Source organism: Rhipicephalus microplus, chromosome 7 (assembly GCF_043290135.1).
Source record: "Rhipicephalus microplus isolate Deutch F79 chromosome 7, USDA_Rmic, whole genome shotgun sequence".
In the NCBI taxonomy this organism is placed as follows: domain Eukaryota; kingdom Metazoa; phylum Arthropoda; class Arachnida; order Ixodida; family Ixodidae; genus Rhipicephalus; species Rhipicephalus microplus.
This window is the reverse complement of record NC_134706.1, coordinates 7092803-7105418: the sequence shown is the minus strand read 5'-3', so window position 1 is coordinate 7105418 and position 12616 is coordinate 7092803. Positions and strand designations below refer to the sequence as shown.

The following is a 12616-nucleotide window of genomic DNA, read 5'->3' as shown; positions in this document are numbered from 1 at the left end:
TTGGGTTTCCAGGTTCGGTTCACGACGCCCGTGTCCTGAGGGAGAGCCCCTTCTTTGCACGCGCAATTCAGGAATGTGAAGACAATTATATACTGGGTGACAGTGCATATCCACTGATGCCATGGCTCATGACCCCATTCAAGGACAATGGAAGTTCTTTTCCTACGTGGAAAAAGAGCTTCAATAAACGACACAGTCAACAACGAGTGCTTATTGAGAACACCTTCGGCCTGCTTAAACAGCGTTTTAGGAGGCTCTACCTTGTTGATGCAAAAAGTGTGCAACAGTGCTGCTATATAGTTATGGCTGCGTGTGTGCTACACAACATGTGCAACGATGAAAGGGACTTCCTTGAGGAACTTGCAACGCTTCCCCAAGAAGAAGATGTGGGCAATGATGAAAGTGCAGGAGATTTTGATTGCAGTCTGCCAGGCTACAGTCAGTCTCTGCGAGAGTTCATTGCAAAGGAACAGTGCTAGAAGTTCATCTTTGCTTCGCGATTTATTCAGTGTGCAAATGTTTTGCGAAGTGGGGTGCCGCGTCTAGAAGCAATGTTTTTTTTTAACAAATTAGATGGAGTAGACACTGCTAGTGTTATAAAAGTTTATTGCCCATATAATAACCCGTCCTTATTTGAGAGTACGTCGATCAACCGATCGAATCGCTGCATGCGCTCATCATGCCGCTTTGCCTTTGCCTCTTCCCATTTTTTTCTTTCCTCCAGTTGTTTCACTGCTGCCTCCTCTTGCTTAGCTCTCGAAGCTTGCATTTTTTCTAATGCCTCCAAGAGCGGCGTGACTTGGGACCTACTCTGGCGCTTCCTTTTTGGCGTTGTGCTGCTCCGAACTTTGGATGCTGTGTTGCACTCGACTGGGACTGCTGCATCTTGAGGTGCTTCAGTGATGCTGGTGCTGTTGAAAGTAATTGTACAGGTGCCATGTCATTTCCAGGCTACAGCACAAATTAAGTAATTTTTACTTACTCTGGACTTGCACTAGGCAGGATTGTTTTTCCAGGCTCCAAGAGCAGCCTTGGATTTACACTATGTTCTTTTTCCAAGACTTCTGCCAGCTCTCTGTAATAGACACTATGAGAATCACTGAAGATATGAAGACACAATCGTAACTTACTCTTCATATTCACAGTTCACACGGTGGTGACCTGAAGAATTGTTGTCTTTTTTTGACTTTTTATATGCTCTGTCCAGCGACTTCCATTTGTTTTCCACTTGTGTGGCAGTCACGTTGCACAAGAACTCCGTATTGATGGCCTCAGCCAACTTCTTCCACAGAAGCCTTCTTGTGCTAAACAAAAAAGCAAAGCACAGTTAGTAGGAAAGAAGGAAGCGACGTAACGTGACCCAAGTCTTGCAGTAGCACATGAACCTTTCCTTAGTACTTCATATGTGTAGCTTTCAGGGATAATTGCTAGGGATGTTCGATTATTCGAAAATTTTGGATAATGAATCAAACAGCACTGTATTCGGTTCCTAAGTCGAATCGAATTGCACATATTCTAAGTAACAAATATTCTTTTAATAATCGGCACTGGCGGGAGAACCCCAAAACAACGAAACAGCTACAAGTCATTCTTTCAATCCCTAATGTGACCTGTACGCAGCCCAAGCTTTTGCAAGACTACCTACACTATATTGATTGTCGAATGAATGCGCTTCTGAAAGCTCCATTCTTGCTCAATTTTTACTGCACTTTAGCTGTATCGCATTTATCAGCTCCTGTCTTCGTCTTGTAATAACCAAAGGTGGGAACTACGAGTGCTTGCAGCTTCACGACTAGCAACAGATACAAGTTTTGCGTTTGCGTAAATTGTTCTTGCAGATGTAAATTTCAACGCCCATTGTTATCCGCTTTTAGTGCGCAGGCCATGTTGTGATGACGGGTTGATCTGCTCCGTTACATATTTAGTTGTATCTGCAATGTTTGGTTGTAAATTGTTTTGTTTTTGTGTCCCAATTTTATTTAAAGTGAGGTGACAAAGTCTCACGTTGATAACGCTAGTCAATGCCGTAGTTGAACCTACAATTACAAAATGTTACGAATATTCTAGTTCCTGCTGCATACGAGATTACCTTAGTTTTCGTAATTGTGGTATTTTGAGTAGATTCAAACTGACTGTAATGGCCTTTGTCGAAAGTTTGTGACTATTTGTTTCAAATAAAATGTTCTGTTCTAAGGCTGTTTTGAAAATGGTCTACTTACTATTCAAACAGTATTCAATTACTATTTGTATTCTATTTGGTGCCATTACTATTTGACTCTTACTTGATTAGGTTCCGAAATTCACTATTCACACACTTCTGATAACTGCGAACGTTCTTTTTGTGCGGGAAGCATTATGTTGGAGAAGTTGAACATTGTGTAAATCACTCTTTTGGATCATAAAGCTTCACTAAGGAGACAGCCATATTCTAACCTGTCTTTGCATTGTAAAACATGCAGCTGCGCAACCTTGTTTGCTGACACGACGGCGCAGTCTAGGTTCAAAGATAGGGTAGCACGTGTCAAGAAGCATATCTCTTTTAACAATGAGCTGCACCATCTTGAAAAGTGGCAGTGCGAGAGAAATGCGGACAGACAGTGAAGACACAAGGACTGCAGGGCGAGACTTGCTAGAGATGTGCCTCAGAATAACAACATGCAATTCCCTCTAGTGCAAATTCTCAAGGCAGCACTACACTTGCAACATGGCTTGAGCTTGGAGGTGCTGCACCTTTTCGGCAAGACAGCGGTTGTGCAATGCCCAACACAAAAGCACCGTCGCTGTTTTTGAAGATCACTTGACTTAATGAAACATTACGAATGCCTTCGTTGTGTATATATGTGCGTGACTATACATACTGTTTGTGTGTATATGTAAACGTATATGTCACAGTCAGGCGCATAGCCAAAATTTTTTTTCAGTGGGGGGGGGCAGTAAAATGTAAATTGCTGGCAGTAAAATGTAGGCAACAATAACCATCGCCATTGTGAACTTCATGCGCCCTTATCTTGTTGGTGCTTGCCTAGAGTGAAACGGAATAATAAAAAGCTGCAAATAATTTTGGACATAGGATGACATACCGAAGTGCCCTGGTTTTTCCCACCAAGTCCTTCATTTCCGAGTATTTGGCGATGAAGAACCTTGTTTTTCGGGCGCTCCAAAGCTCTTCCACATCTTCAGCCGACGCGGCTGCTGCTGGAAATGCGGCTAAAGCCCCATCGCTGTCAACGTCGCCGTCGCAGGCAGGAGAAGGCGTCGGCGGTTGTGCCGGAGGGGGGTCATTTTCACGATTCCCTGCCATGAACCGCAACGTAACGCGCTTGCCGTCTGCAAGGGCGAAAACCAAGATTAAAAATACCGACATAGCATAAGCAATGCTACGAGGCTGTTTGCTGACCGACTACGACTCCTGGCCGCTAACCACGTTTTTTGGCAATGCATGCAGCCTGACTTACCTGATGCCTCATAGACGTAACCGTTGGCGTCCGTCATAAATGACCCGTCGGGATTGTGAAGTGCCTTAACTTCCTTTTGAACGCCCTGAACAACTATTTGCAACGTCGTCTGCTCTGGCCTTGGGGGGACGCCCGCCATGCTGCACTACTCTGCACCTGCTTTGGAGTGCGTGCACGCCGGTACAGAACTCGTCAGGAACTAGGCTTACACCTAGACAAAACGAGGGAGCCAGTGCAGAGGGTGCGACAGAGGGCGCGCGCTGCTCCGGCAAAACGAGGACGAAGGTGCTGCACCCTTTGAACTGGTTCAGCCGGTGCAGCCAAAACGAAGAGACCTTATATATACTGTAACAGACAATAGTGCCAAGGAATGTATAGGGGAAGTTACTAGAACCAATGTAAAGTAATTAAGAAAGAAAAGTGGGTGAAAAAAATAACTTGCCGTGAGCAGGAATCGAACCTACGACATCCAAATTACGCGTTCGATGCGAATTATGCGTTCAAGCATCGAACGCGTTATTCGGAGGTCGTAGGTTCTATTCCTGCTCACGGAGAAAGTTATTTTTTCACCCACTTTTCTTTCTTCTTATTTATGTTACATTGGTTCTAATAACTTCTCCTATACATTCCTTGGCATTATTGTCTGTTAGAACTCGTTATATTGTGTCAAGACACGGGAAAACGAGCCCTTTGGTATACACTTCTTTTCCTTATATATATTTAGGGCATTTTATCGCAACAAAGTACCGGCTTTCTTTTGGTTCGTCATCATGCACCGGCGAACACCCACCGTACCTCAGGAAGACAAACGAGCAGGAAAGTTTATTTCCAAGTAGCTAATTAAACTAATGAAGCACAAGGCATTGTTGAATTCAGCCTGCTTGTTGACTTGACGAAGTGACCCATACATTTTTAAAAATAACGCTGCCGGACCGCTATCATCATCGCCCACTATGATACGTCACGTCCATGTGATGCCAATCTAGACCCCCGAGGAAAACGCCAATCAAGCGCTGTCAACCACCGTGCTGTCAGCCCTCGAGCAAATTTTGCCAGCTCAGCGTGCGACCGGTGTTGAGCGCGGCTTGTGATAGGCCGTCTGTGTCTAGCGTAGAGTAGCTACATAGTCATACAACGTCTTATTGGTCTTCTCTGTTGTGCGATTCACCTGCGTATCGTTACTTTGTGCAAAATGGGCAGTAAACGGGCGTCAGAACTCCCTGCCGATGACAAGTTATGTGTGCCACTACCTTGTTATGGACAAGGTCTCGAGTTCATACCGCTCAATAATTTGCCATTGTTCCACTGCCTCAAGCGACAGGTAAAAGAGCACGGCTACTTCACCATATGTGTAAGTTTCAACTTGTTCATACATATGCCACAACGTAAACGCGTTCTTATGCTGTGCCAACGCCTCCTAAATTTCTCTTGCCTGCCGGGTAAGCGCGAAACGCCCGTCATCTATGGCGGCGCTACCTACGTAGGAATAAGGGTTTTTGTACTTGACCTTTGAGATTAGCAATTTTGGTGTTTGCAAATTATGGAGGCTATGCCTTGTATCAAACGAGTTGCCTGCTGAATGAACGCGAAACGCCTGTCATCTATGGCGGCGTTGCTTACGTAGGGTTATTTAAGATTACATTTACGCTTTTTTTTAACTTTTCTACGTCATTTTTGTTGCATACAAACTCCAAAAAACGTAAAAAGTTATTCCCCTACTTAAGTGGCGCGGCCACCATAGTTCCGACGACGGCCGCTCCCCAAGTGACCGCCGGTGCCGTTGTCAAATAGGAAGGAGACGCGGCGCGAAAGCGCTTTGTGCCAGAGTCACACTTAACTCATCAACGCATCATCATCCTACATCTGTCCCGGCACTGCCTCCCCCCCAGGGTCGTAATCCGGCAGGCAAGTGAAATCTAGGAGGCTGTGGCAAACTGGTAGATGTTCTGTGCTGTGGCTGTGCTGACTGCGCTCCGCCCAAAAGAGCCAACTCTGAAGTGGATGATAAAGGGATTAAAATCGGGAGAGGTTAATCACTATCTCATACCGTGGCTTTCCGCATTAATGTGGTGTAATAGGAGCTACATATAGCAAATGCGTGTGACCGATGCGATCAAAGACAGCATATTGACACCCTATATCTGGCTTCCACTCCGCAACGACATTGCAAACAATTTTCAGGTTGGCTGCAGTGTCAGATTGCACAGCCTTGCTGATAGAAAGAAGCGACGCTCGCGTCTCATTCTTTATTCGTGCCCTTAGCGGCCAATTCGAGCAATGGCCGTCCAGTGATATAGTTACTGCACATGCTTAGTCCTTAGGCTCTCAAGTAGCCATATTCATCTTGTATTTTACTTTTGTTGTGCGCTAATGTCTTTTCTCCTTTCTTATGTATTAAAATGATGTTAGCATTCTTCCGGGACTCTGGTACTCTTCCCGTCAAGAGACACCTCGTAAACAAGGTGGCTAGTTTTTCCGACACAATCTGTCCTCCATCTTTCAGCAGATCTGATGTTACCTGGTCCTCACCAGCAGCTTTGCCTCTTTGCATGCTCTCTAAAGCTTTTCTGACTTCTTCTATCATTGCTGGTGGGGTGTCATCTGGGTTACTGCTAGTTCTTATAGTATTAAAGTTGTGGTTGTCCCGGCTACTGTACAGATCTCTGTAGAACTCCGCTATTTTAACTATCCTGTCCGTATTGGTAGTTATTTTGCCTTCTTTGTTGCCTGACATGTTGGAATCGTTAAAGGAGTATCTACATTCGAATATAAAACCTGGTGACAAAGTTATTCTGGCTGGTGATTTCAACTTGCCGAAAATAGACGGGCCGAATTTCTCGCTCAATAATCACAATGATCACTTGGGAGAAGCAATGCTAAACATTGTGTTCACTTTTGACCTATTTCAAATTGTAACAGACTTCACTAGAATCCAAGAAAATTGCAAATCAGTACTAGATCTCTTTCTAGTAAGTGAATCCATTAGTGCCAAAAGTTACTGCGAAGTAGTTCCGGGAATTTCGGACCGCAAGGCCGTGTTGCTTACCTTAGGCAATTTTTATATAAACAATAATCGTACAATTTTGTCATTTCCAAATTTCTCTCTTGATGTCAATAATTGACCTGCTTTCCTTTAATTTTGATGATTTCTGCAATAGCACTTGTGATGTACACCACCTTTGGGGCAGATTTAAACAGATTGTGAATGAATGTATCGATTGTTTTGTACCCAAGATTGCAAAAAAATGTTAGTGTAAGAACCCATGGATTTCGAGGGAGACATTGCAATCTAAAAGGCGACTGAAGCGCTTAAAGAAAAGGTTAAAAAACAACAGGACATCATTTATAATGCAAGAAATATCGAAACTTTCTTTACAAATTAAAGACCAAGTAGCTGCTGATAAAAAGCGCTATTACGGTGAATCGTTACCAAGCTTTATCACCACATCTCCCGAGAAATTTTGGCGTTCGATTTCTCCACACTCCACTGAATGTGATACATTTGAAGTTGATGGCTGCCTAACTCACGATAGTGCGAAAATTTCCCATGCCTTTAACAATTATTTTAAATCAGTGTTCACCCAAGATAATGGTATATCACCTGTGTTTCATGCATCCCTACCACCGATCTCTGATATCATTGTTTCTCAAAGTGGTATACTTAATCTTCTGCTAAGGCTTGATGCCAAAAAAATCACCAGGGCCTGATGATATTCCTAATAGCTTCTTGAAAAGGTATGCTGAGTGGTTGTCAAAATATCTTCATGTCATTTTTTGCAAGTCTTTACAAAATGGAGAAATACCAAGAGACTGGGGAACCGCTAGAATTAAACCAGTTCACAAGACCGGAAATAAGAACTCCGTTAAAAACTATCGTCCAATTTCATTAACATGTACGGTATGCAAGATTCTGGAACATATCATTTACAATCACGTCTGCGAATTTCTAGACAACTATAACGTTCTTACCAAATTCCAGCATGGTTTGAAGTTTTAGGAAAGGTTATTCGACAAACACTCAGTTAGTTGAAACAATACATGACTTTGCCAAATCAATAAATAGTAGAACACAGACTGACGTTATTTTTATGGACTTTTCGAAAGCCTTTGATAAAGTATCCCACACTAAACTGATATATAAGATAGGTAGAATAATCAATAATTCCCAAGTAGTTAACTGGATTTCTGCATATCTCACAAAACGTGAACAATTTGTTGTTTTTGCTGATTCCTGCTCACATAGACAGCTTGTTGACTCTGGCGTTCCGCAGGGCTCAATGTTAGGGCCACTTCTTTTTCTTCTGTTTATTAATGATACTGTTGATGGCATCCCTGTTAAAATCAAACTCTACGCTGATGACTGTGTACTTTATAACGAAATATGCTGTACCGCAGACCAACACGTGTTAAATGATGCTCTACAAAAAGTGTCCTCCTGGTGTGATGAATGGCAAATGGCTATTAACTTCAAAAAAACAGAAAACAGTGTTTATGCAAATAATTAATAAAAGGAATCCTTTAGACTACGAGTACTCTACTACCCATACTAAACTTTCCCAAGTCCCACATTACAAGTATCTTGGCATATGGATCACAGATGGCCTGAATTGGGCGAAACACATTAATACAGTAACTAACACTGCAATGCGTAAGCTGTTCTTCCTCAGAAGAGCATTGAAACTCTCAACCCCCTCCGTCCGTCTTATGGCCTATAAAACAATAGTTATACCAACTCTGGATTATGCTTCCATTATATGGGACCCTTTTACCAAAACTAATATCAACAAGTTAGAAAGAGTACAAAAAAGGCCATTCGTTTTATTTATAACAGCTTCGGGCGCACTTCAATCACGAACTTTCAGCTCGAGCTAATCTACCAACATTAACAGAAAGAAACTGCTTATCTAGACTAAAATTTCTATATCAACTAATAAAGGGACATTACAAGATAGATATTTCTGAAATTCTTTCATTTTCGTCCGGATATGCAGCTCGACAAAGGCATGAGCGCACAATAACACCCTATGCAACCCGTAACAACTGCTTTAAATATTCATTCTTTCCACGAACTATAAAAGACTGGAACAAACTAACCAACGCCGAAGTTTTACAGCCATCCTTAACATTGTTTTCTTCTAGCCTCGATAACAGTGTTTAATATAGCATGCCAATTAAGCTCTGTCCCCATAAACATTCGAATTTTTGCATATTTAGGTTGCTTTGTGCATACTTTTGTTTCTGTGTGTCTTTATCTTCCTGTTTTGAAAATTTGTTCATCTGCATATTGATGTAACATATTGAACATATTCGTCTGCATATTGATGTCTGCATATTGATGCATAATTCATGTAACCCACTCTGCGAAAATCCCTAGTAGGGATTGCAGTATTCATAAATAATAAATAATTGTCCCTTAGTGCATACATCCGATTTTTGCCTATCCCAAGTTTCCTCTTCACTGCTTTGACGCTTCCTCCGTTTTTTAGAGCGTGTTCAATTTTCTTTATGTTATACCTTCTTACATCGGATATCTAACGCCTATTAATCAACTTCGAAAGCTCTGCCAGTTCTATTTTGTCTGTTGTACTTGAGACTTTCACGATTTCGCGCTTCTCAATGAGATTCTTCGTTTCCTGGGAAAGCTTGTCAGTTTCCTGTCTAACTACCCTGCCTCCAACTTCCACTGCACACTCCGTAATCATACTTGTCAGATTATCATTCATTGTATCTACGCTTACTTTCCCTCTCAGTGCTAGCTCATTGATTGGCTTCTTGCGTATAAGTTTCTGTCGTTCTTACATATGTAATGTTAATGTTAGGAGTACATATGTAATGTTAATAAAATTGGATAAATAGCAATGCAATCACAATTTACGTGTCACGAATTGGGGTCTATTTGAAAAGTAGTTCTGAGATCTGGTGTGGCTTTGTGGCAGAATTGGCTGGGCTCAGTGGTAGAACTTGATTGCCACCCAGAATGCTGGGGTGTGATTCCTGCTGGGATCCTTTCGTTTATTCTTTGCATTCGTTGGGTTAATGCAGCCGATGACAGCTTTTTTTTAACACTTACGCGTAAAATTACTGCATTCTGTTCCTGCCATACCTGGGTAGATTATCAATCACTTATGCACATACCCACATACCTGTGGCACATATCCACCAGCGGATATGTGCCATGCATCTGGTGGATAGCAGGACGGGATTGGGGCATTATTCATGTCATGACCAGTGAGTGATACTCGCCAAACCATCTTGCTCCCATGCTAATTTTGGCTTATTCCAAGTTAAGAAGATATTCACGAGAGCCCCCAGACATATACGGCTTGGTAGGTAGGTAGGTAGCTCGGGTAATGTAGGGTAAGGTTAGGTAAGGTAAGATAGGTATAGGTGATTGTCTATCGAATCTATCTATATATTTAAAAAAAAAGTTCTGCACCTGATCAATCCCCCTGGTACGCGCAGTCTATGGGCAACTTGAACTCGTCGATTGATTTTTTCCTCTATGAAACAGCACCTTGGCCCTGCAATGATGCAGTTTGAGCCACCCAGTCCGCATTTTCATTTTCCTTTGCTACCCTCTGCGGTTTTTACTACCGGGAGAAGCGGTATTGCAAGAACAAAAGCCTCCGAAATAAAGAGGCTTCTCAATACTTTACCGCTAGGAAAAGGATACTCCTCTTACCACGCTTTATCCCTGCATTGCTTAGACACGTGCCTATGGGGGGAAGCACTGCTTGGTCATCGGCTGCGTGCCGATGATGTATCGCTGACGTTGTCACGTTGCCAAAATGGGTGGAGTCATGACGAGGAGCTACGCCTTCCCTCCCCCATGGCGGAGTAGAGTGGAGAGACTGTGCGAAAATTTGAAACCAGTTGAAACGGATGTTTTAACCCCTGTTACTTCCTTATTGTAACACAAATTCGTCAAATTCTTGCAGCAGCACGTCCGCATAGCAAAAGTGCTCATATTTCTCTTTGTTACAGTTTTTTACTTCAGGGTTGTTTACTGGCCTTTTAACGCTTTAATGCCTGAATTATAAAAAACTAAACAAAATGAAAATCGTTTTTATTTTTCAACTTTAAATAGCAACCTTTAATTGATGCTCCAGTTAAAATATCTGAAGTTAAACATTAATGAAAACCTTTAGGTGTGTCGCAAATTCAGCGTATGTCACAGAATCGAGGATCTTGAATAAAAAAAAAAGTACTTCAGAACTAGGTAAAATGTCGTGTGGCACATGCTGAGTGTCTGCACTCCAAATGAAATTCTTAAAGATATAACTTACATTACCCAGGCGAGAAAGAACGAAGAAGTGAGAGCTGTTGCACGTGCTTTGCGCTCTCCACCATTAGCTATAAAAAAAAAAAAAAAAGATTCTAGTATAGAATACCTTGCACGAGACGGTGCTAGATTTTTTTATGCTGAAATCTGGGTTCCCTGTGAGTACTTGACAGCCAGCATTAAAGGCGGCGTACATTTCATCACTTGCTTGCTCGAGCATTAAAGGCGGCGTACATTTCATCACTTGCTTGCTCGAAGTTTTTCGTGACACTCGGCGGTAAAGGGTTATGCCAAATAATGTTATCAGAAGTGCATGTAGGATCTGTTTTTGCCTCTCTTTTTATTTATGAACCTCTGTGAAGAGCACTAGGGAAACTAACTTGATTAATTGCTTTAGCTAATTAGCATCCTGTTTTGTGCGGTTGGCACCCGATTGCTTTTTCACTTTGTCTCTCTATTCTTGACAGCCTGCCTCATCGAGACGGACACCAGCAGAAATGCCAGGTGAGGAATTGCCAACACCAGAGCCGCACTCAAGAAGGGTCCCTGTGGTAATAGCAAAACATTTCCCGTGTAAGTGGTTTCTTTATTCGTTTGATTATTCATTCATACTGTAGTCTGAATATGAATAGCAAGGCCATACCAGGGTTGAACACCTCGTCCTAAAATCTTGTGTTTTTCATTCGGCTGCATGTGACAGTTTTTTACTGCGACAGTGTGGTTGTGCGGTCTGAAAATCTGTTAACGTACATTTGGATGCTTTAGAATGTTGCACCTGAATTTTTAATACATAGCAGTTAGGTTTCGATGTTGTGATGTTCTGGGTATCGACAGCCCCTTTGTGACCCAAGTGCACGGTGGCAACGCGAAGGAATAGCCAAAGTCTGGTTGAAGGCAGCGTTTATTGCACAACCATCCGCCCGGGCCGCGCTCAACGAACTTCCCGTTTCGTCTTCCAACCGCGAATTCGCATGCAGTTAAAAAACAATCATAAACAAAAACAGTGTACGCGCTCCCCCTCTTCCTTGATCTCAGCAAGGAGAAAAGGAATTCTCGGGATGCTCTCTTTCGGGTGCACCACCCGCGTTGGCCACTATCGCCGATAGATCATAACCTGATCTCAAGCTTCTGCTCCTCGGTAGGGTCAGCCACATGGCCCGGACTGCGGCACTCGCCTGGCCGTCCCGAAATCGGCTGCGGTGGGTTCGCTTCCCCTGCTCGAACTCTCAAAGCAATAATTTCGGGAAACTGTCACCTCCTTCAAGCCTCTTCGACCGACTACCCCCTGTGGCGTCAGCTCTTCGGATCCGCATCCGCTGCGACCTTGCAGCTCGAAAACGTATTCTAAAAAGCTCACACACACAGAGACTGACTGGGGCCCTGCTAAACTTTTTCAGTATGGTCAGAAAACGCTGCCGATCAGCAGTCAAGGCTTCAGAGAACTCGAGAGTCAAACAGTATAGCACAGCACACAGCCTGTAATTTATGAATAATTTTCAAAATCAGCTACAAATCGGTCCCTCTTTTTTCTGCAAATGATGCATTTACCAAAAGCACCACACCATGTACTCTAAGTCACGGCCATTGGCTCATTGGGCATCGTGAGCCACATAGTTAGTTACCAAGGTTGCTGCAAGAGGCCACCACTTGCTGTCATGCATTTTGCAACCACAATTAATGTAAGCCGCATGTTTGAAGAAAAATAAATCATAAAGAAAAAAATGTGATCAAGGTTATGATACGAGTGTGTGTGACGTAACTTCTTTTCCCCGTGCCATCCCTCCCTGCTTAGCCTGTAGCATGCACTGAATCTCTGATTCTGCTCATACTTGGTGGGTTCTAAATATTTTTTGTTGGTCGATTCAGGAGGCAGGTGAAC

The 12616-nt window shown here is 42.9% G+C and overlaps 2 protein-coding genes across 2 annotated transcripts in view; one reads left to right on the top strand and one right to left on the bottom strand.

Annotated features, from left to right (window-relative positions):
* Positions 1 to 589: 589 nt before the first annotated feature.
* Positions 590 to 3732, bottom strand: LOC142767264 (uncharacterized). Its single transcript, XM_075868561.1, has 4 exons — positions 3081 to 3732; positions 1131 to 1304; positions 983 to 1075; positions 590 to 911 (listed from the first exon to the last, which is right to left on the bottom strand). Exons 1-4 carry the CDS (start codon positions 3362 to 3364, stop codon positions 605 to 607), a joined length of 858 nt encoding a protein of 285 aa, XP_075724676.1. The 5' UTR covers positions 3365 to 3732; the 3' UTR covers positions 590 to 604.
* A 760-nt stretch (positions 3733 to 4492) lies between these two features.
* Positions 4493 to 12616, top strand: part of LOC142767263 (uncharacterized) — a 37199-nt gene continuing 29075 nt past the window's right edge. Inside the window, exons 1-2 of the mRNA XM_075868560.1 lie at positions 4493 to 4806; positions 11205 to 11310. Of these exons, the coding sequence (XP_075724675.1) occupies positions 4648 to 4806; positions 11205 to 11310 (265 nt within the window). The 5' untranslated portion in view covers positions 4493 to 4647. The remainder of the gene's footprint in view (positions 4807 to 11204; positions 11311 to 12616) is intronic.

Bases quoted from the DNA above. Each gene is read 5' to 3' on its own strand.
- LOC142767264 (XM_075868561.1), bottom strand. From the start codon at position 3,364: ATGTCGGTATTTTTAATCTTGGTTTTCGCCCTTGCAGACGGCAAGCGC. The intron at 1,305-3,080 runs GTATGTCATCCT...TTTTTTGTTTAG, and splicing joins GGAAAAACCAGGGCACTTCG to CACAAGAAGGCTTCTGTGGA. The intron at 912-982 runs GTAAGTAAAAAT...TACTTTCAACAG, and splicing joins CTGCCTAGTGCAAGTCCAGA to CACCAGCATCACTGAAGCAC.